Here is a 24,784-nt window from a genome sequence, read left to right as displayed (position 1 = left end):
TTTGCAATGCCTCCTGGCTAGTTTCAAAAAGGTTTTCAATGGAACAATTCAGCACCACATTCATTACATAGTCTATTTTACTAGATTATATGTACCCCTAATACAGTTTCATTTATTCCGTATTTCAATCATTACTAAAAGATCTAAACAAATTTTTCAAGCCATTTTATTGTTGTAGTGTTTAAATAAAAGTATTTTCTGTTCATTAGCAATCAATACAACAACTTTCCATTGTGATTTTGATTGTGTAGACCAGAACCTTAGGGCTAACAAAAATGGAAAATCACATGACTGGTGTGATTATGATTAAAGAAACTTTTGAGTTATTTTGACATTACATTGGATTTGATATCACTAGTAGTTACTGCATGAGGTGCAGAATTCATTGGATGTGACCAGGTGTTTTGCCTGATGAAAACAAGTATCTTTATCAATTTGAAAGTACACATGGGTATATGTAATTGGCCAAATTCAAGCTTAAGGTGACAGTCTTGAGATTGTCTAGGACTTAGATCTTTTAATAGTATTTGATATTTAGTATATAATCTGTTGTTATTTTGCAGCCATTTGTTCCGAGAAGATGAGGAAGCTGTGTACCCTCTATACAAGTATGTATTGTTATCCGAGTAATTCTGTCCTGATTGAGAAGCATTATTTTGAAGTTTTCATTTATATGTATATATATATACACATAACATATACATTTGGTTTATATTTATACCGAAAGATAAGTCATTTTCTTAGCTATTGTAATAAAGCATACAGTGTTATCACATTCCTTCCAGACTATATACATTGGGAACAGTTGCTGAAAATGTTAGGTTGATGGGGATAAACCTGTTTATGTTGTAGGGAAGAGGTGAATGTACAGGGAGCAGATGGACACATCTATAAGGGACGCATGGAGAAAATAGAAGCAAAGTTTACACAGGCTCAGCAGCAGGGACGTCCGGTAAGTGATTTATCTAACACTTATGTATGTTACGCAAGTACCACCGACAATGGCAGTTCAAAAATCTACACTAATGAAAATATCACACCTACTTGAAAGTACTGTCTGTGGGGACTAAACTTACCCAGCCCTCTATCTTTTTGCTGCTTGTTATACAGATTACTGAAATATTGATCAGTAATGAATGTTGTTTGGTATTAACAGTCATGTCAGGTATAATAATTGTACATGTATTTACAGGATCCATACACACTACACCCCCAAATGCATCAGACTCCCCCACCCATTAACCAGACTGGTGGACAGCGTGTCACACAACAGGCCCCTCCGGTCCGCGTGGCCCGTCCTACTTCTGCACGACCCCTGCAGTCCCCACGCCCCACATCAGGAAGGGTGACAGCAAGGCCAGTGTCTGCTCGTGGAGGAACATCCAAACAGAACTCTCCTGTACCAGAGTCGTCCAACACGACACCGGTCCCAGGGGAGTCCCCACGTCACCCTGACGGGGAACAACATATAGAGGTGCCCACCACTGGCAACAACTGAACACTAATGCAATATCAATCGTAACATATTAGTGTATTATTTACCTAGGTAGATGTAATTTTGCAACTATTTATTTTTCAGATCATTCTCTGAATTGTGTGGTCTTGAACTTATTGTCATTTCAAACTATTTCATTAAATACCTCAAGGACATGTAAGTTCTAATTATGAAATCTTATCCACACCATCGGAAAAATCTAGCTTTTTACACCAGCATTTCTTTATAACAAATCTGGTCTTTTCATGTCTTGCCAGTGAGGAAAAATCATCAACGAAGAATTCTTGTTATGAATTTTTTTTTTTTTTTTTTTGCTTTGTATTTTGGATACAAAATTTTTCTGTTATTATTGGTAGTTATCAAAAGTGAAGAAGGAACTTTCTAATTTGATGAAATGTTTACCCTGATTTGTTTTTATTAAGGTGTATTTTGTTTTAATAACTTATATATAAGTGTGAATGCACCAATTTTCTGTATGTGCAATGTGTATAAATCTATACATCCTTTGATATATGTTATCTGTTTACTGTATGCTTTGTTGTATTGCCTCTCAGCAATATGTCTCACCTTAGAACAGTATTGACACAAACCCAGTCACTAATTGTTATAAGTAAAGCGTATCTGTGTTACTGACCCAAGTAGCCGTCCAGTGTTGATGCTGGCATCTGTTTGTCCAGTTATCTTTTCATACCGTCCAATGAAAATGGTACCAGGGTCCACTATGTTACAATTTTCTTTAAGTACCAATTTTATAATGTCACACGTCAATGGCACAAAGTTTGTGCCCACTGGTTGTGACACTGGTGTCCATTTTTCACCACCTATTTAGTGGATCTGTGATATTTACATGATCATGAAGTGCTTATCCATCTCTTGTGTTACAGTCAAAACACTGCAATACAATTAGTGAAATCAACAATTATGCTAGAGCTTTTTATTTTAACATAAATATTTTAATTAGAAAAGAGGCAGAAAAATCAGGCTTTCTCATCATCACATCTGGCTGATCTGGTACTTCAATTAAACTTGTACCATAGATAGCTTATTTTCTTACAAATCAAAGTTATATTTTCGGCGAGGCATTCCTGATTTAAAATTGTTTTGATTATTGGATGATGTTTAGAGTGTTTAGTATTTTTATCAAATAGCTGTTCTGTGATATTTTTCTCTTTTGCACAGATTATATAAATCTATGACTTGTTGATATTGATGTATCTAGAAATTTGTTTTTAGCAATATGTTTCTATGTTGATGTTAGTATGAAATCCCCAGAGGTCAGCCCTGTGTCCAGAGAATACAGGGGTTTATTTATGTTTTGTGAGAATGACATTATTGCCTTGTTGACCGTCATTACCATTAAAAATTCATAACTAAAAGGTGAATATTGAAATTGGTCTGAATTTCATCACCACATGTCATATGGCTAGATTTAACCATGGACATAGTTTTACAGAATCCTGATTTTGTTAGTTATGACCTGTCCAGAGGACTGACCTCGAGGGAGATGTTATTATGGCTCAAACTGAAGGTGCTTTACAATGTATTGTTCAGAGGGGTAGGACTTGTTTATGAACTATTTCCAGCTCCCGGGACTCTTTCTCTCTGGTGTATGAAACAGAAAGTGCCTAACAGTTTAACTTTATACACAAAGAACAGGCCTATATATGATGGGATTAAGAATGATTTGTTGATCCAGATGTGTAAATGTGACATCACAAGTAGACCCATCCAAAATTTAGCACAATTCATTATGTTAGGTACTGCTGATCATGGATATAGTGCATGTGCTAGATGGAGCATACACATTAAACTTTAGGGTCACTTTTTCTGTGTCAAATCTTTATATCAGATGTTTATATCAGTGGGAGCATTATTGTGTAAGGTCACACTATTGTTGTTTCTAGAGATGTCGAAGTTATATAATAAATATATCTGTATTGTTGCTTTTATTAAACTACATTGTATCCGTTATGTGCACCTAAATACCCATGTTTTGCAACACGTTTAATGTGCTTTTCCTAATCTTAGACTTAATTCAGTCCCTACATCTTGTTTGTTATTTTGTTGTGTATTCTCTGTAATCCTAGATGATTCAATAAATTGCCTGCCTCCATTGGTTCCTATCACAGTCCACCAAGACTTCTCTCCCTTGCATCTCTCTAATGTCATTATTTCCCCTTATCCATCATATCATTCCTCCTTGGCTTGTTACTGTTATCTTCCCTTAGAAATCATGTCACTTTGGTTTGTTACAAACATGCACCTTATAAATCTACAATATATTTAATGAGTACATTCCAACAAGCTGTGAGTTAATGCCCTAATTCTATTATAAAGTTAATGGCTTGATTATATTATGTTACAATTAACTGTTTATTCCTGCATGCTATGCAGTGAACGGATTATTTTGAGGTATACATTACATTATGTTTGAATCTTTAAGCTACACCTGTACAAGCTTGTGTAATCACTCTGCTAATAAATTATTTCTGAATCAATCTTTGTTTTATGTTTATACATGTGTATGAAAAATATATGTAAGCAAACATGGATCAGAAACTTTAACCAGAAATAGCGTGACAGGTAATAACTCATTCACCTGCTCCAGTTAAACATATTGACCAAGTCATCAGTTATTAATCTGAAAACATCTGTCCTGTAAAAGTTGATTCACAAATATGAAAAAATCAACATTGGTAATGTGTTATTAAAGGCCATGAAAATTCACAATTATTTAATAAGGAGCAATTAAAGTTTCATTATGTAAGGCAGTGTGTTGGGACACAGAAGGTGTGTTCAGTGAAATTGGTCATCATATAACGACAGTTCTAGCATAAATGTGAGTGCTTTTCCATCCGGAGAAAAAAAACAAAGAGATGAAATATTTTATCATAATTTTAATAAACATGAGTGAAGAGGATGCCTCAAGAATGCAAATTAACAAAAATATCACAGCTTTATTTAGTACCATTTCACAAAGTGATATTAACTAAAAAAGAAACGACCAACAAATATAACTAGTCACACCCCACACAGCTGATGTGACAGGTATCACAACTGTAGCCACACCCCCCCCCCCCCCCCCCCCCCACAGCTGATGGGACGGGTACCACAATTGTAGCCACACTCCCCACAGCTGATGTGACAGGTACCACAACTGTAGCCACACCCCCACAGCTGATGGGACAGGTACCACAGCTGTAGCCACACCCCCACAGCTGATGGGACAGGTACCACAGCTGTAGCCACACCCCCTACAGCTGATGCGACAGGTGCCACAGCTGTAGCCACACTCCCCACAGCTGATGTGACAGGTGCCACAGCTGTAGCCACACTTCCCACAGCTGATGTGACAGGTACCACAGCTGTAGCCACACTCCCCTCCGCTGATATGACATGTACCACAACTGTAGCCACACCCCCACAGCTGATGTGACAGGTACCACAGCTGTAGCCACACTCCCCTCCGCTGATATGACAGGTACCACAGCTGTAGCCATACTCCACACAGGTACTATAGCTATGGTCACACACCTATGATCAATGCCAGGTACCCAAGTATGATATATTACTGTATAATATTATTATAATATATCAAACCCATCTCAGTCCTTATACAACTTTGAGAACCATTCATAGAACCTCACAAAGTCAACAACAGATAACTTCAGAAACATGCAAACAATGACTAGCAGTAATATTTTAAATATCAATATATATCTCACAAAAGGACTTTAAAATTAGGAGGATTTAATAGCATATACTCCAAAACCATTCTGGTAAATAAATGTATTTCGAGATATGTGTAGCAAGACAACACAACCTTAAAATACAAACTTGATCAATAGGTATAACCTAGTTAGGTTATGGCCTCATGATTCTCTGTCAAGTGTTAAATTGTCGGCTTATTTCTGCTTCAATATTACATTTGTACATTACCTAAAGTGTGTTTTATTGTGCTTTTTCTTTAGTTTCTACACACTCCAGTCACATGCATACATCAAGTCTGATTTATCCTTCAAAACATTCAAATCAGCCTATATTATTCCAAAGTTGCATACACTACAAATTGTCCTATACCCCCAAACCACCCGATATTACCTTAAACCACCATATATTATCCCAAAATACTTTATAACCCCAAAGCACGATACCCCAATCTAGCCTACACCATTAACTAGCCTTTCACCCCAAACAAACCTTTGCCCCAAATCAGCCTACATCCCAAATTGTTGGCCAATGCATGTAATCCCAAAACTTCCTACACCCGGAATCTCCAAAATAGCTTATAATCCCCAAAATAATGTACAATCCCAAACCAGCCTACACCACATACCAGTCTATCATCCTTGACCGAGATAGCAAAGCAGAAGGCTAAGAGACTTGGGAAGGGAGGGTCATAAAAATAGCCAAAAAGATACACTGGTTGTACATCAGTTGTTCTCACCCAAACAAATGAATTGCTATGGGTAACATTTTAGGCTATTGATAATAGATTCGGTCATTGTAACACAGATATTCATTACATACATGTATTTCATATTTATAAATCTATGTTTTACACAAAATTGAACTTGTAAAAAAATAAACAGTAAAAGTAGCTTTACTGATAACAATTATACACTTAAACAGTATATTTCTTTAAATCACATTTTAACAGTAAAAAAAAGAGCAATGACATCCAGTAACACATAAAGAGACATATCACAGTATATAAATGAATAAAATTCAGTCATATTGGTAAGTAACTAACAACATTTGTTGTGTGCATATATACAATGAGCACATATCTGTAATACAGCTAAGTAGCAAAAATATCTTTATCTTTATAATTAAAACTTAAGACATATAAAAAAAAGACATAAAAAACCATAGAAAATAAAGGTCATCAAACTGTATCTGCCAATGGAGGAAGCCAGTAATCCACTACCATGACATCTGTAGCAGTTCAGGAAAAATCAAATCAGATGACGATGGAAAATTGGAGGTTGTCTCCCTGGATGGACTTAATAGTAAAGATATGAACTCACTGGACGGATTTTCCCTGTCATGGGTATGTAGATATAATCAGTTGGCTTGGCTTGGAGGTTAGGGCTGTCTCCCTGGACGGATTCAATATATTCACTGGACAGGTTCTTCCTGTCTGCAGATATTTCGGTACCTGTCTATCAAATTATTACTAATTAGAAGGTTTGGGTTGTTTTCCTGGACTAAGATACACCCAGCAGATACTTCCTGTCAAGGGTATGTAGTATGTAGATGTAGTTATCCAGTTGTCTACTTGGATGGAAATAAACTTGTCACATAGATTCTTCCTGTCACAGGTAGTATTTTTTTGGGTCCCCATATCAAATTATTCATGGTTTGGGAGGAGTTTGGATTGTCTCCCTGAAAAGATTCTTCTGTGAGCAGGAAGAGGTTGCGTGAGAAATTCCCACACATATCCTACCAACATGTACAGGTGTTTACCTAGATGGAGATGAGCATTTTCCTTATTTTCTTTCCTTATTGACACAATAAAATGTCTGTGAAATAAAGATAAATATTCCAAACTTGACAATTACCTCTGACCTGGTGACCTTGATCTGTTGTCAGGTGACTTCTCAATTGATTTCAGGTAATAATGCTTGTTATGTCATAACAAAAATAGATCTACCAATGAAACATTTCAAATTTGACCTCAAACTTTGACCTTTGTTCAGCCATCTTCTCATTTGATAACAGCTGTTAACACTTCACTATGTCATAACAGAATATCTGCAAGCACAATACTTCAAATTTGACCAATCTTTGACCTAATGAACTTGACCTGTGGTCATATGACTTCTCATATGATTTCAGTCATGTTTCATTATGTCCTAATTTAGCAGTAACATTTAGATATGATCGTGTTTACCTCATATATATTCCCATTTCTATTTATGATAATGGTGATCTCTACCTTTGATCTCTGAACATAAAAATCAATTGAAAAACTAGATCTTCCTATGAAGAAGCAATGGAAAAAGTTTTATTGTAGTCATCCAAATAAAATTGAACATATTTTGCTGAAATCCATTTTCTATTTGTAGTAATGGAGATGACTTTTTGACCCCAGGACCAATCAACCACTCCAACAAAAGAAGCACTAATTGGCCTAGCAGAACTTGAGATATTGTGTCAAAACGAAACCAAAAAATGGACAAAAGAACAACCTCAGTAGTACCAGGCACCTCATCAGGATCTTAGTTGTTGAGTTATCTCCCCTTGTTTCTTCCAAGGATACATATAAATAGTTCATTTAAGACATTTTCCTGTTCACCATGCATTAATCGGTTAACCTTTATTAGGTTGTCTCACTGGATATATGCATGACACAGTTGGGTATAGACCAACTGCTTTGTAAACACTTGTCTGATGATGTTTCCATTCAGGTTATGGACCATGAGACTATATCAGTGACCAGTGAATGTATGTTTGACTGAAACAGTATTTCCATTGGTCAAGTGAAAATGACTTGTACCAAACTCATTCAACTATATCCACAATGAGCTGTTCCGGATGCCACAACCCTATCTGTCAGTGTAAAAATTTGCTCTGCAGAAGACCACAAGTTAACATCATTGGTAGGTGTCATCATCAGTAATACTATACAACAGTGTTGTGTTTTTTGACAGCAGAGATTTGTCTTGGTGCACCTCTTCTACTGGCAGGTGTGGAAGTCTTGTCAGACTTTGGGACACTAGTAACCTTTTTTTCTTGGTCACTACTTGGAGGGGTGTCAGGGTTCCCATAGGAAAAGTCCATGTTTCTCAGCATTTCCTCTGTCATGTTATCTGATGTGTACCCCTTGTTGATCATTCTTTGACTCATGGGCATGCTTGGCAGCTTCACGTCGACAACATCCTGCAGACATCAAAATCATCTTATTTTAATTTTTTGGGAGAGGAAAGTTTGCATCAACTACTTTATTATACATTGATAGAAAGATATATAGACCATGGTAGGTCTAGGTGACTTTGTTAGAAGCATTAAAGGCTGTAGAAGCTTCCTTTGTGTAGAGGATCTGAAACAGTTTTTTATCACCTACATTTGTTCAGAGGACCTGGAAGGGAGAGGATGATTCAAGGTCCCAAAAGGGGAGGTCAAATTATATATGACTTCCTTTTGTCTGGAAGGGGGAGGACAGTTTGAGATGACCAACTTTAGTCTGGAGGACCTGAAGAAGAGGGTGATAATTTATCACTGCCTACCTGTGCTTGAAAAACCTGCAAGGAGGAGGACAGTTTGTCATCAATTACCTTTATTTGGAGGAACTAGACAGGGGAAGACAATTTGCCATGACCTAGGTTTGTCTAGAGGCTTGAATGGGAAACACCTTTTTGTCTGGAGGACATGGAAAGGGGACAGTTTTTCATGATCTACAATTGTATGGAGGGCATGGAAAGGGAGTACAGTTTGTCATTACTAACGTTTGTCAGGAGGACCTGAAAGAGGGAGGGGTTATATAGAGGACCAAAAATGGATTGCCTTTGGAGGACCTGCAAAGAAGACAATTTGCAAGGTGGTCAGGAGATGGGAGTTGCAGCAAACCTTTGATCAGAAAGGTATTTATCATTACCTACTTTTGTTTTGAAGGTCCGAAAGGAATACTCAATTTGTGATTTCCTACCTTTGTTTGAAGAGCCTGGAAAGGGGAGCATAATTTGCCATATCTCTGAGTAATAGTAAAGTCTACATCCTCAGCCAGCCTGTTCCTTCTGTCCATACGACATGTCTTCATACTCTGTAATTGCTTTGCTACCTTGGAGCCAAGGAATGTCTGCAAGTAGCATTTTAAAAAGGAATGTCAACCTCAAAATGCAAATTTACCACATACATTTTTCCTTATCGTATCAACAACAAAATCTCTCTTAATCATATCAAAAATAAAGAAACTCAAGGAAATAGAATCACAATTCCTGCTTCTGTATGTTATGTTCACATTAAAAACTGCATTACTTAACTGTAATTAAAACTTTCTATTATCAAAAATTATTGATTAATATAAAGCATCCATCATCATCATGACTATTCTTGAACATCATTTTTCTACTAGTTAATTCATAACAGTTGAGGAAGTTTAATTTTCTTATTTTGTCTCACACGGTTTGGCTTTTGAAAACTTCTGACCTGAGATTTTTGTAATAAGAAAAAAACAAAAACAAAAACAAAAAGACATTACATCATTAGAGTGTAAGGAAAGAATTAGAAAACAAAAAACATGCAATAAATTAGCATGGCAACCACCTACCTTTGAGCGCTCAGGTCGTAGTGACCCAAGGTCAATAGTCTGTGCCCTGACCTTGATGTTTAGGTTGTGACCCTTATCATTTTGTCCCTCCACCTGGGTAGCCTGTGTAGGCAAGGAGGTCTATAAACAACAGCCACAGTGCATACAACTAAATGTGTACAGGGTGCTGGGTAACCAAAGATATACTGTCCGACTACCAATCCCAGGGTAACCAAATACACACTCTCTGATTACCAATCCCAGGGTAACCAAATACAAACTCTCTGACTACCAAACCCAGGGTAACCAAAGACATACTCTCTGACTACCAATCCCAGGGTAACCAAAGACATACTCTCTGACTACCAATCCTAGGGTAACCAAAGACATACTCTCTGACTACCAATCCCAGGGTAACCAAATACACACTCTCTGACTACCAATCCCACTGTAACCAAATACACACTCTCTGACTACCAATCCCAGGGTAACCAAAGACATACTCTCTGACTACCAATCCCAGGGTAACCAAAGACATACTCTCTGACTACCAATCCCAGGGTAACCAAAGACATACTCTCTGACTACCAATCCCAGGGTAACCAAAGACATACTCTCTGACTACCAATCCCAGGGTAACCAAAGACATACTCTCTGACTACCAATCCCATTGTAACCAAAGACATACTCTCTGACTACCAATCCCAGGGTAACCAAAGACATACTCTCTGACTACCAATCCCAGGGTAACCAAAGACATACTGTCTGTCTACCAATCCTAGGGTAACCAAAGACATACTCTCTGACTACCAATCCCAGGGTAATTAAAGTTGTCACCAATCTACTGTAACAAGCATTATCATTATGATTTAGGGACAACCTGACACCTGTTGTGAGGTCAATACAGCATCACTTGACCAGCAAACTATGTATCAACAAGATTACCATAGAAACATCCACACATCAAGGTAACTAAACCAGCTACCTGACTATTGATACCATGGTTACAAATAAATTTTATGATTGCCCACATGGTTAGCAATGAACAATGTAATTGCCTTCATGGTTAGCAATGAACAATATAATTGCCTTCATGGTTACCAATGAATTGTATAATTGCCAACATGGTTAGCAACGAACAATATCATTGCCTTCATGGTTACCAATGAATTGTATGATTGCCTTCATGGTTACCAATGAATTGTATAATTGCCTTCATGGTTACCAATGAACTGAATAATTACCTTCATAGTAACCAATGAATTGTATGATTGCCTTCATGGTTACCAATGAATTGTATAATTGCCCACATGGTTAGCAATGAATTGTATAATTGCCTTCATGGTTACCAATGAATTGTATAATTGCCCACATGGTTACCAATGAATTGTATAATTGCCTTCATGGTTACCAATGAATTGTACGATTGCCTTCATGGTTACCAATGAATTGTATGATTGCCTTCATGGTAACCAATGAATTGTATAATTGCCTTCATGGTTACCAATGAATTGTATGATTGCCTTCATGGTTACCAATGAATTGTATAATTGCCTTCATGGTAACCAATGAATTGTATAATTGCCTTCATGGTTACCAATGAATTGTATGATTGCCTTCATGGTTACCAATGAATTGTATAATTGCCCACATGGTTACTAAACATGTTATATGATTATCTAACAATTTGGAAAAAACAACTTCCACAGAAAATGAGTGACCAATACTAGAGGTAAAACCTCAATCACACACTGATTTCAATCACCTTCAATAGTAATCACACCACTCAGCTGGTAAAATTTTCCGTAAACTTATATCCCATAACATCCCATGATACTTTTGAATGGTACCCCCTCCCTCCCCAACTTTTCCATAGGTCTTCCACCTACTCATGTTTTTAGTTCCCTCAAGGTTTTGACAGTAAAGTCACTTTAGTTCTAATATTGCTGATGAATGTGTTAGAAACATACAATCCTTCCACTAGTATTGGTTAGTCGGTCAGTTCTCTGGTCAAGCCATAAATAACCTGATTACACAGGGGTCATCAAACCAACACAAACACAAAAACCATTTCTGTTTTACAAGTTGTTAAATATTAGTACAAGTCCTAAATTAATTAAACATTGTTATTAAAAATTTTATAAGTAAAAGAATATAAAAAAACCCTTTTCACTTGTGTCTTCAAATGATTGTGTTATTCCAATTTTTCTTCATTATAAATTTTATTATATTGTATTTCTAATTTTTTGATAATCGTTTCAGAATATGAAGGTTTTGCATTGTGTTTGTGAGGAATTTGAAGAAAACCCTAATGATACAGCTGTAGAATGATGGAAGATATCACAATATCAATACAAACATTCCACACAAATCTTTGATGCTGTCGTTATGTTGATATTAAAAGACTATTATCACAAACCCCATTAAATTTAAATATACATGCAGAATTATTTCAGAGGAACACAAATGTATAATGGAAGTCACTGGAGAATATTCACCTATCTGTGACTACATAGATCAACATGTTAAGGGGTGCTATATATATCATACAATAAGGTTTTGGATACCGACTTCCTTCCATGTGACCTATCAGCTCTTCAGGAGTGATTATCCTAGCTTTCAATGTATCAAGTTTATTTGTGGTTAAGACTTATTATTTCTATGAATATACTAAGTTTCTTTGTGTAATATAGAAAGGATATATTCAAATTAAGTTGATTACAATATTTATATGGTAGTCTATTCTCTTGGTTTTTAGAGACAGAATGTTTCCTTATTCCACCACTAAATATTTCTTTGGACATTTCAGAAAAATCTAAGACATAATTTTATTGAGTGAATCCTTTTTTCTGTTGAGGTATGTATGATTATGTAAGAGTTTACATTTCACTTAATATCAACATAAATATAGAGTCAATGTCAGTTCCAAGTGAGTTGGTTGGTATGTGGGTGGTCCATGTTGAGTGTAGATACCAAACAGTATCAGGGTGATGAAATAAAACATCAAAATTCATCCACTTAATGTGGTGCTCTGGATTATTACAGTTTATGATTGAACAATATTTAAAAAACCTACCACCATAAGTACCCCCTCTATATAATCAATGTATGTCTATACATCTAAGAAGTTAAAAGAAGGGTACAGAACACATCCCAAGGAAAAAGTACAAGGTCATATTAGCCACAATATCACATGTTACAACACCATTACAACATAAAGGTCAATGTCACGTGAACTCACCTCCACAGATTCATCTTCCACATCTTCCTCCTCTTCTTCCTTCTCCTCCACTACCTCCCGATTGTCCTTATTTGAACTTTCCTCGTGATTTTTGACTTGTACATTTTCTGGCTCCATACCTATATCTGATTGGCTGTTGTTGTTTGTCTTATCACCTGTTATAACAAATCAAACAACACTACTAACTAACTAGATGACTTAAGCCTACACTGACCAACTGTTCTCTATCTTATAGATCAATCCTTTAGACCAGGTGAGCTAAAATTGAAATTGAAATTATCAGACTATGACAGGTCAATAGTGACAAGATGGTTTTTCACTTTTTCTTTCCAGTAAGTAATACAAAACAATTGACACTTAGCCTATAACAATCAGAACACTTTTGCTAGCAGCTAAACTGGTTAAAATCTACTGCAGCAGCCAGATATGGCAAATGACCTGTACTCTTTCTTGAGATATTTAATCAAACAGCATCATTTTACACCTTATAGGTATGACAACCAGTCAAGCTTCCTGCTCCTTACCCTCTGTCTTACTGGTCCCCGTCATATCCCACGGTGTCTTAGGATGACACCAAGTCATTTTGTTCTTCAGATTCCACAATTTTTTCTGATAAAAACATATCAAAATTTAAAATTTAAAGTAGTCTAGCTTCTTTCAATTTTGACATTTTCTGTAAATAATGTGAGAGTATACAATGTGTGTCAGTATTCAATGAAAAAAAGGGGAGTGAATCATCCTCCATAGAAAAATTAGTGAAAATGTAAGAACTCTACACAAAATGAAATTTCCAAATTCTTACAAAAATGTTATTAAATTCTGTCACATATTACCTACCTGACCAAACGTTCCTATGTAGTGACCCTCCATGGTCCAGAGCCGTGCTGTTTTGTCTGTAGAGGCAGTAAGGATGAATTCCCCTGCTTCGTGTGTAACATACTCCACACTGACCACAGCAGAGTCGTGGGCCTTGAAGGACACATTCAGAGGCGGACATGTCTTCACTCTCTACAAACAAACAACAAGTATGATCATGTTATGGCAAAAATATCATCAGTTTGAACATTGAACTTTGACCTGAACAATTTGGTCTTTCTAGCAGTATCACCTTCACTGAAATTTATTAGTTCCATATGTAAATTTTTTCATGATTTTGTCCTGAAATCAACATATTGGTACAGGATATACACATAGCATGGATACCTGGTGCCAGTTAAGCTCTCAACGAAATATTTCAGCAATGTTTGACAAACTTATTTGGCTACATTTTATATTGGGAGATTGAGTCAGTCTATTGTGGGGATATATTTTACCCTCTCTGTTGTATGTAAACAGTACTCGGAGATGTCCCATGATTTGACCTGTCCTGTAGTATCACCGGTGATAAGGCATGAGTTACTAAGGTTTGTACACATGGCTAATACTGACTCGTCTTTTGTGTCTGGTACATAGAAATACCCTACAAAATAAAATATCAATATAGATACATAATATATATACATAACAATATATGTCAGCATCATCCCTATTATACCTATCAGACTGTTAGAAGATGTGAGGTCACCTTACAAGCCACAGCCAATGTGAATTTCACTTCTGTCAATTTATATAGTGCTTAGCTAGAGAAAGAAGAGTCTCTAATTTCAGCCCGGCAGCAGGGGTAAAACATTTTACTTTATTCCTTTTTATTAAACACTTTATGAAAGTGACAAGATACCATTTTATCTGTAGTTACACTTACCAATCCCAAGTTTTGCAGTGGAAAAACACCACCAGTGTAAGTAATGAGCCTGACATGATATCAATTTGTCTGTGGTTACTCACCCATCTCGTGTTTAGCCGTGAAGAGACACCACCATCTTAGGTGACCAGCCTCACTAGATACCAGCATGGCAGCCTCCATTGCTCTTCCAGCACAGCGTGCTCGCAGGAACAGGAGTTTATCAACAGGAACAGGCTGCCTGTAAATGCAAATCAGTCAAGCATGATGTGATGGTGTGAATATAGGTAAATCAACCCCGTGGTAAAGGAGAAATTACATTTCAAAGTGGTCAAAGGTGATCTTTGACCTTAAACCTTGACCGACAGTTTGACTTCACAGTATGAATGAAAATGAAATTAATGAAGGGTTTCATAAGATAACTTTACATTAGCTTCTTACTTCCAAAGTATTCAAGTTTGACCATTGACAATAAACCTTGACCAATGCCCACCAAAAGCTAATCAAGTTAATGGCATGATGTGTGAACATGAACCAAATCTAAGCTATCTTAACCAAGCTTTCCACCGACATGTTGACACAAAATGATTACTATATATCACATCTTTACTAGGTGATATTATGGTATGAATATGAATTTAATCTGTCTGGAGGCTCATGAGATACCTTGTACATGTACTATATACCATCTTCAAAGAGTGGGGTAGAAAAAAAGTAACTTTTTTGTAATCTTTACACTATGATGTAATAATAATATTGACAACAGATCTATTCAGGGGTTATCTAATACAACAAGATTTTTATTTTCAAAGTGATCAAGTATGATAACCACCAAATTTGATCTGGTATGGAACTTGTGCAATTTCCTAATTATTGTGTACATATAAGTAGATACAAAGGTAAAATTGGTTCTGTACTACAATAATAGATGTAATAGGTCTTACCCTTTGACCCTTTAGGGGTAGAACTGGTTCTGTACTACAATAATAGATGTAACAGGTCTTACCCTTTAGGGGTAGAACTGGTTCTGTACTACAATAATAGATGTAACAGGTCTTACCCTTTAGGGGTAGAACTGGTTCTGTACTACAATAATAGATGAAGATGTAACAGGTCTTTGACCCTTTAGGGGTAGAACTGGTTCTGTACTACAATAATAGATGAAGATGTAACAGGTCTTTGACCCTTTAGGGGTAGAACTGGTTCTGTACTACAATAATAGATGAAGATGTAATAGGTCTTACATTTTTACCCGTTAGGGGTAGAACTGGTTCTGTACTACAATAATAGATGAAGATGTAACAGGTCTTTGACCCGTTAGGGGTAGAACTGGTTCTGTACTACAATAATAGATGAAGATGTAATAGGTCTTTGACCCGTTAGGGGTAGAACTGGTTCTGTACTACAATAATAGATGAAGATGTAACAGGTCTTTGACCCTTTAGGGGTAGAACTGGTTCTGTACTACAATAATAGATGAAGATGTAACAGGTCTTTGACCCTTTAGGGGTAGAACTGGTTCTGTACTACAATAATAGATGAAGATGTAACAGGTCTTTGACCCTTTAGGGGTAGAACTGGTTCTGTACTACAATAATAGATGAAGATGTAATAGGTCTTACATTTTTACCCTTTAGGGGTAGAACTGGTTCTGTACTACAATAATAGATGAAGATGTAACAGGTCTTTGACCCGTTAGGGGTAGAACTGGTTCTGTACTACAATAATAGATGAAGATGTAACAGGTCTTTGACCCGTTAGGGGTAGAACTGGTTCTGTACTACAATAATAGATGAAGCTGTAACACGTCTTTGACCCGTTAGGGGCTACAATAATAGATGAAGCTGTAACAGGTCTTTGACCCGTTAGGGGTAGAACTAGTTCTGTACTACAATAATAGATGAAGCTGTAACAGGTCTTTGACCCGTTCGGGGTAGAACTGGTTCTGAAGGTAAGACTCTCATTTAAGCTCAATTTAGATATCCATATTTTTCTTACCCTTTTTCTATTCTGTGTGACTTCCTGTGGCGTGAGTTAGGACGAGACAGGAGAGTATTGGAGGAAGGTCGTGGACCAGAGGTGGTCTGGGATGACTTCTGAGCCTCCTCTAGCATGTCCATGGTACTGTAACTACTGAGGAAACTGTGTTGTTCCTGGATAGCCTCAATTTTCTTAGTTCTGATTATAATAGATAGTATATATATCATATTACATAAGACTTCCCCTATATAACACTTTGTTCGGGAAGACACATGTGAAATAGTGTAAAAGACTTGAAAATGTTTTTCAGTAGAACAGATCAGCAAGTTAACTGGTAAGTGTGTTATAGACTCACACAATGTCTATCTAACTTATCACTTTTTCTGTGTTATCTGAACAATTTGAACATCACTTAAATAATTTGAAATTATTTCTAAAGATTCACTATCAATTTTCTTATCTCAGTCTGGGAACATGTGACTTTATCTTTGCTAGAACATTAATAATCTGAACTGATGGAGTTCACAAAGTTAGTAACTGTTTAAACAGCTTACATGTCTGGTTTCTGTCCTCTTCGCAGTCGTACAAATATTTTCTCTGTTTCTAGGTCCCAGACTGTAATCTCACCATCAAACCCACCAGTGGCCAGAAACTGAGGCAGGCAAAAGTCCATTGCTAAAATATCATCTGCATGGAGTTGTCCCCCTTTCCAGTCTGTGTTTGCTGGGACATACAAATTCTGAAACACATCAAATGGCACATACCTATAGATATGGCATATTTCACATGAAAAGTTTGTTAAAGAAAACACATTGTTTTAGAAATACAGACAAATATTGTGTATGAGAAGGAATAAAACTTCACCTGAATTAATTTTCTTTATTTCAGATGTGAATAGAAATCAAAAAAAAAAAATTTCATTTCACTTGAAACTGAAAAGACTCTTACGGGATTTACACAACGGGAATACCTGTACTAGCACAATGTAGTTACTGATGTAATATGATATATTATAGAAAACACCTGGTACTGATGTCAGTTAAATACATGCTAATACACATTGTAAGTACTGCATGTATAAAGTGAAGTATGTCGTATAGGGACTGACACCTATAGACAAGTATTTCCCTATATGTGAGGGCCTTTTATTAATTTTGACTGTATACATCCATAATTTACTTCCTTAAATCATTTGTTATTTCCAAACACTAATTAGTAATTTCCTTCGAACCTTCAGGAATCTGTCTTTCTCATCCCACCTACATCAGCATCTGAATCATCACTCATAAACTGTATAGACCTAAGGATAAATCTGTCTTTCTCATCCCACCTACATCAGCATCTGAATCATCACTCATAAACTGTATAGACATAAGGATAAATCTGTCTTTCTCATCCCACCTACATCAGCATCTGAATCATCACTCATAAACTGTATAGACCTAAGGATAAATCTGTCTTTCTCATCCCACCTACATCAGCATCTGAATCATCACTCATAAACTGTATAGACATAAGGATAAATCTGTCTTTCTCATCCCACCTACATCAGCATCTGAATCATCACTCATAAACTGTATAGACATAAGGATAAATCTGTCTTTCTCATCCCACCTACATCAGCATCTGAATCATCACTCACAAACTGTATAGACATAAGGATAAATCTGTCTTTCTCATCCCACCTACATCAGCATCTGAATCATCACTCACAAACTGTATAGACCTAAGGATAAATCTGTCTTTCTCATCCCACCTACATCAGCATCTGAATCATCACTCATAAACTGTATAGACATAAGGATAAATCTGTCTTTCTCATCCCACCTACATCAGCATCTGAATCATCACTCACAAACTGTATAGACCTAAGGATAAATCTGTCTTTCTCATCCCACCTACATCAGCATCTGAATCATCACTCACAAACTGTATAGACATAAGGATAAATCTGTCTTTCTCATCCCACCTACATCAGCATCTGAATCATCACTCACAAACTGTATAGACATAAGGATAAATCTGTCTTTCTCATCCCACCTACATCAGCATCTGAATCATCACTCACAAACTGTATAGACATAAGGATAAATCTGTCTTTCTCATCCCACCTACATCAGCATCTGAATCATCACTCATAAACTGTATAGACCTAAGGATAAATCTGTCTTTCTCATCCCACCTACATCAGCATCTGAATCATCACTCATAAATTGTATAGACCTAAGGATAAATCTGTCTTTCTCATCCCACCTACATCAGCATCTGAATCATCACTCATAAACTGTATAGACATAAGGATAAATCTGTCTTTCTCATCCCACCTACATCAGCATCTGAATCATCACTCATAAACTGTATAGACCTAAGGATAAATCTGTCTTTCTCATCCCACCTACATCAGCATCTGAATCATCACTCACAAACTGTATAGACCTAAGGATAAATCTGTCTTTCTCATCCCACCTACATCAGCATCTGAATCATCACTCATAAACTGTATAGACCTAAGGATAAATCTGTCTTTCTCATCCCACCTACATCAGCATCTGAATCATCACTCATAAACTGTATAGACCTAAGGATAAATCTGTCTTTCTCATCCCACCTACATCAGCATCTGAATCATCACTCACAAACTGTATAGACCTAAGGATAAATCTGTCTTTCTCATCCCACCTACATCAGCATCTGAATCATCACTCATAAACTGTATAGACCTAAGGATAAATCTGTCTTTCTCATCCCACCTACATCAGCATCTGAATCATCACTCATAAATTGTATAGACCTAAGGATAAATCTGTCTTTCTCATCCCACCTACATCAGCATCTGAATCATCACTCACAAACTGTATAGACATAAGGATAAATCTGTCTTTCTCATCCCACCTACATCAGCATCTGAATCATCACTCATAAACTGTATAGACATAAGGATAAATCTGTCTTTCTCATCCCACCTACATCAGCATCTGAATCATCATAAACTGTATAGACATAAGGATAAATCTGTCTTTCTCATCCCACCTACATCAGCATCTGAATCATCACTCACAAACTGTATAGACATAAGGATAAATCTGTCTTTCTCATCCCACCTACATCAGCATCTGAATCATCATAAACTGTATAGACATAAGGATAAATCTGTCTTTCTCATCCCACCTACATCAGCATCTGAATCATCACTCATAAACTGTATAGACATAAGGATAAATCTGTCTTTCTCATCCCACCTACATCAGCATCTGAATCATCACTCATAAACTGTATAGACCTAAGGATAAATCTGTCTTTCTCATCCCACCTACATCAGCATCTGAATCATCACTCATAAACTGTATAGACATAAGGATAAATCTGTCTTTCTCATCCCACCTACATCAGCATCTGAATCATCACTCATAAACTGTATAGACCTAAGGATAAATCTGTCTTTCTCATCCCACCTACATCAGCATCTGAATCATCACTCATAAATTGTATAGACCTAAGGATAAATCTGTCTTTCTCATCCCACCTACATCAGCATCTGAATCATCACTCAAAAACTGTATAGACCTAAGGATAAATCTGTCTTTCTCATCCCACCTACATCAGCAACTGAATCTTCATGAACTGTATAGACATAAGGATAAATCTGTCTTTCTGACCCCACCTACATCAGCATCTGAATCATCACTCATAAACTGTATAGACATAAGGATAAATCTGTCTTTCTCATCCCACCTACATCAGCATCTGAATCATCATAAACTGTATAGACCTAAGGATAAATCTGTCTTTCTCATCCCACCTACATCAGCATCTGAATCTTCATTAACTGTATAGACATAAGGATAAATCTGTCTTTCTGACCCCACCTACATCAGCATCTGAATCATCACTCATAAACTGTATAGACATAAGGATAAATCTGTCTTTCTCATCCCACCTACATCAGCATCTGAATCATCACTCACAAACTGTATAGACATAAGGATAAATCTGTCTTTCTGACCCCACCTACATCAGCATCTGAATCATCACAAACTGTATAGACATAAGGATAAATCTGTCTTTCTCATCCCACCTACATCAGCATCTGAATCATCATAAACTGTGTAGACATAAGGATAAATCTGTCTTTCTGACCCCACCTACATCAGCATCTGAATCATCACTCATAAATTGTATAGACCTAAGGATAAATCTGTCTTTCTCATCACACCTACATCAGCATCTGAATCATCACTCATAAACTGTATAGACCTAAGGATAAATCTGTCTTTCTCATCCCACCTACATCAGCATCTGAATCTTCATTAACTGTATAGACCTAAGGATAAATCTGTCTTTCTCATCCCACCTACATCAGCATCTGAATCATCACTCATAAACTGTATAGACCTAAGGATAAATCTGTCTTTCTCATCCCACCTACATCAGCATCTGAATCATCACAAACTGTATAGACATAAGGATAAATCTGTCTTTCTGATCCCACCTACATCAGCATCTGAATCTTCATTAACTGTATAGACCTAAGGATAAATCTGTCTTTCTCATCCCACCTACATCAGCATCTGAATCATCACTCACAAACTGTATAGACATAAGGATAAATCTGTCTTTCTCATCCCACCTACATCAGCATCTGAATCTTCATTAACTGTATAGACCTAAGGATAAATCTGTCTTTCTGACCCCACCTACATCAGCATCTGAATCTTCATTAACTGTATAGACCTAAGGATAAATCTGTCTTTGATCCTACCTACATCAGCATCTGAATCTTCATTAACTGTATAGACCTAAGGATAAATCTGTCTTTGATCCTACCTACATCAGCATCTGAATCATCACAAACTGTATAGACCTAAGGATAAATCTGTCTTTGATCCTACCTACATCAGCATCTGAATCATCATTAACTGTATAGACATAAGAATAAATGTCTTTCTCATCCCACCTACATCAGCATCTGAATCATCGTAAACTATTATCTTGCGACTCCAGCCGACAGCAAGAATGATGTTTTTGTCCATGACAGGGACGATGCCAGTCACTTCAGCTTCCCCTACGGCCTCTAACTTGTGTAGATTATGTCCATTCTGGAAGTTCCACACCTAAGACAAAAAGTAACATCATCATTGTCATATTGAAGCTATAGCCCTTCATACTGTGTCATGTGAAAAGGAACATATGTTTTTTTATATGGAACAAAAGATATTGGACATGTGTCGTGTAACAAAGAATAACACCTTGTGACATTTACCTTAATTCCTTATAACAAACCCCTATGATAATCAACATAATTGTGCCGTTGCACTGCCCTATGATATTCAACATAAATGTGCCATTGTGTGGCTCTATGATATTCATCTTAATTGTGTCATTGTATCTACCTTAACTGTGTCATTTAGTGCTCCTGGAATAGTTACCTTAATTGTTCCGTTGCGTGCCCCTGTGATAAGTCTTCTCCAAGACTCATCAAACACCATACTTGTGATTTCCTCCTCTCCATGTGCGTTAGAGAAAACAATTGCTTTACTTCCACTCTCCAGGTCCCAGACAGCAATGTTTGAGGAATCACAGCCAGTTACAACCTTAAACATTGAACATATTGGAAGAACCATAGACAGTAGATATTTGGTTTATCAGTAAGCATGGGATATCACAATACAATATTCAGCTTTTTCATAAATAAAAAGAAAATTACCATTAACAGGAGAAAAAAAATTTGCTTCACCTATAAATGAACCACAGAGCTTTATTGATATCAGTGTTGTACCTGTTTAAAGAGTTGGTTATAGATGGCAGAACACAGCTGAGTGTCATGGGTGGTAATAGATTGTTGTTTGGGTATGTGTGTTTGTCCCAGCTTCAGCATTCCTAGGTAATCATTACAAGTCACAATAAGAGCATCCTGGGGCGACGGCTGCAGGTGCATGGGGAACTGTCCGTGCTCCGGCATACGCCCATGAATGCTACTCGGGAACTTAAGCACCACTGTCTGTAGACAGGTGTGTTCACGAATGTCCCACACCTTCACCACCTGCAGATACAAAAAGTCATATTGGTACTTATATGTAATACAGGCAACAGGTACATGTTTTCTTATGCTTTCTTGGACAGGTATATTTCCAGATTTGCAACACTAATATTTTCTTCAATTAACACAGACTTCTTCCTATCAAAACTGAATTTCTTTGTTTATTCTTAAAATACCTCTACACCTGACTATAATTTTCTATCACTATTTAGTACTTACAGCATCTTTTGAATAGCTGAACACTTGCATGAGGCCTTCATGAATCTTCACCCCAATGACCCCTGTGGAATGACCTTCCAACATCGCGATTGGTCGGCTAGCTACATAGGCGTTCCATAACCGTATAATGTGATCAAGACTTCCAGTCACAAGAATGTTTAAATTCTGATTATAATCAAAACATTCTATACCCTGTAAATCAATCAAACACTTCAGTTGTTATATGGTTTGCAAATAACTATTCTGCATGTAATGATTATGAGAACTTTGAGAAAGTTGACAAATACTAATACATATCTTGTATGTTCCTTTGTACAGTGTAATATTCTTTTAGATTTATTCTCTGTTGTTAACAATAGTGATTATTTCCTACCTTTTCGATGTTGAACACATATTGTTTCTTAAGTTTGTTGATGTCGGAGATGACAATGGATCGGTTTGGTGAGCTTGTAGATGAAATGATAGAGTTTTTGCTATGGATATATTGCACTTGTCGGATAAGATGAGGTGGAATTTGTTGAACTTTATCATGTAAAATTTTTTCATGTCCTACATAACGAGAGTGCCCTCCTTTTTCCACTTCCTGCAAATGAATATAACAGATGCATTAGATAAATCAATCTTCATAAAGTTTTCCCTTCACTCATTCTTTCTCTCATTTAGAAATAATTAAAAAGTTCAGTTAAAGATGATCATTGTAATTCTTTATAACCTTCAGACTTTTACTCTGTGACAAAGGATAATCAAACATCTTTTCAAATCAATATATACTGGTAAACATACTTACACTCCAAAATATTTTTTGGGCTCCATCTTCACTTTTAAAAGCTGTCTCAAACAGTTGAGTAAGAGGTTTCTTGAAGTACAACACATGAACAGCACCAGCATCAACACCAAATATAAGCACAGACATTGCTGCGGGGTTCTGGAGGTGATATACAATAGGCAGTCATTAGTTCACATGTTATATTTCACAAGAAAATAAATCAGTATTTTTATGTTCCATGATTTTTATAGTCATTATTTCACAAAGTTGTCTTATAGTAGATATAGCAGGGCTTTACAATTCATTTTTGTTTTTTTGTTTTTTTTCCCTCATATCTGTTGAGAAATCATTTTCAGATTGCTAACTTGTGGACAAGTTATAATTGACAATGCACCACTAAGCACTATACTTACTTTTTTGTCATACCAGTAATCAAAACAGTATGGGACATCTGACATGGCTAAAATTATAAGAAAAAAATATACATATTCTTCAGAATAATCCTCCTCTCAAGGTATCACCAGAACATCCCATACATCATTAAGACAATTGATATGTTGGATTAAAAAACCTATTTTACCTCATAACAAACTGTTCATTTTAGTCACAATCAGCATTTATATCAATTATGACAAACTATATCAATTCTAATTACGAATCATGTTTATCGTAATTATGAACTTTATTTATCTTAATTACAAACCATCCTTGTCTCATTCACAAATCCTGTTGATAAAATTTACAAATTTGTCAAATTGAAATTAATGTTTTTAACCCACAATAAGTCAATGTCTAGTGATAGGCACACCAACATAATCCATTGCTATTAACAAATCATCAGAGAATGTTATTTACTTGTTTTGCATTTAACCAAGTCCTGACTTATGCAGACTCTGTGATTCTATAGTGTAATTGTTGGAGGATTACCATACAAATTCTGTAGAAATCTCAGTAACAAAATCTAAGACATAATTCCAATAGATCTTTTATACCATAATTATCTCAAAAAAATACATCTAATCTCAGGCTTGATACACTATTCCTACTCTGGAACCAGTGTAAAAGGCAATAATTA

General features: G+C 36.3%; 2 protein-coding genes across 2 annotated transcripts in view; one reads left to right on the top strand and one right to left on the bottom strand.

The window, feature by feature from the left end:
* The window catches only part of LOC132546889 (glutamine-rich protein 2-like), a 47,044-nt gene extending 45,081 nt beyond the window's left edge, over positions 1-1,963 (top strand). The window contains exons 18-20 of the mRNA XM_060210616.1: positions 564-608; positions 853-952; positions 1,193-1,963. Of these exons, the coding sequence (XP_060066599.1) occupies positions 564-608; positions 853-952; positions 1,193-1,498 (451 nt within the window). The 3' untranslated portion in view covers positions 1,499-1,963. The remainder of the gene's footprint in view (positions 1-563; positions 609-852; positions 953-1,192) is intronic.
* Positions 1,964-7,709: 5,746 nt separating this feature from the next.
* Positions 7,710-24,784, bottom strand: part of LOC132546903 (WD repeat-containing protein on Y chromosome-like) — a 47,160-nt gene continuing 30,085 nt past the window's right edge. The window contains exons 6-22 of the mRNA XM_060210630.1: positions 24,123-24,169; positions 23,731-23,868; positions 23,317-23,526; positions 22,944-23,135; positions 22,464-22,727; positions 22,114-22,278; positions 21,646-21,798; positions 17,242-17,426; positions 16,706-16,885; positions 14,812-14,948; positions 14,301-14,446; positions 13,825-13,995; positions 13,512-13,596; positions 12,988-13,142; positions 9,768-9,869; positions 9,147-9,296; positions 7,710-8,380 (exon numbers count right to left, since the gene is read on the bottom strand). Coding sequence (XP_060066613.1) covers positions 8,123-8,380; positions 9,147-9,296; positions 9,768-9,869; positions 12,988-13,142; positions 13,512-13,596; positions 13,825-13,995; positions 14,301-14,446; positions 14,812-14,948; positions 16,706-16,885; positions 17,242-17,426; positions 21,646-21,798; positions 22,114-22,278; positions 22,464-22,727; positions 22,944-23,135; positions 23,317-23,526; positions 23,731-23,868; positions 24,123-24,169 — 2,738 coding nt within the window. The 3' untranslated portion in view covers positions 7,710-8,122. The remainder of the gene's footprint in view (positions 8,381-9,146; positions 9,297-9,767; positions 9,870-12,987; positions 13,143-13,511; positions 13,597-13,824; positions 13,996-14,300; positions 14,447-14,811; positions 14,949-16,705; positions 16,886-17,241; positions 17,427-21,645; positions 21,799-22,113; positions 22,279-22,463; positions 22,728-22,943; positions 23,136-23,316; positions 23,527-23,730; positions 23,869-24,122; positions 24,170-24,784) is intronic.

This window comes from Ylistrum balloti, unplaced genomic scaffold, assembly GCF_031769215.1.
Source record: "Ylistrum balloti isolate Yb309-2 unplaced genomic scaffold, AGI_CSIRO_Ybal_v1 Utg369920, whole genome shotgun sequence".
Taxonomy (NCBI): Eukaryota; Metazoa; Mollusca; class Bivalvia; order Pectinida; family Pectinidae; genus Ylistrum; species Ylistrum balloti.
The sequence above is the reverse complement of the archived record's forward strand: the minus strand, read 5'-3'. Positions and strand labels throughout refer to the sequence as shown.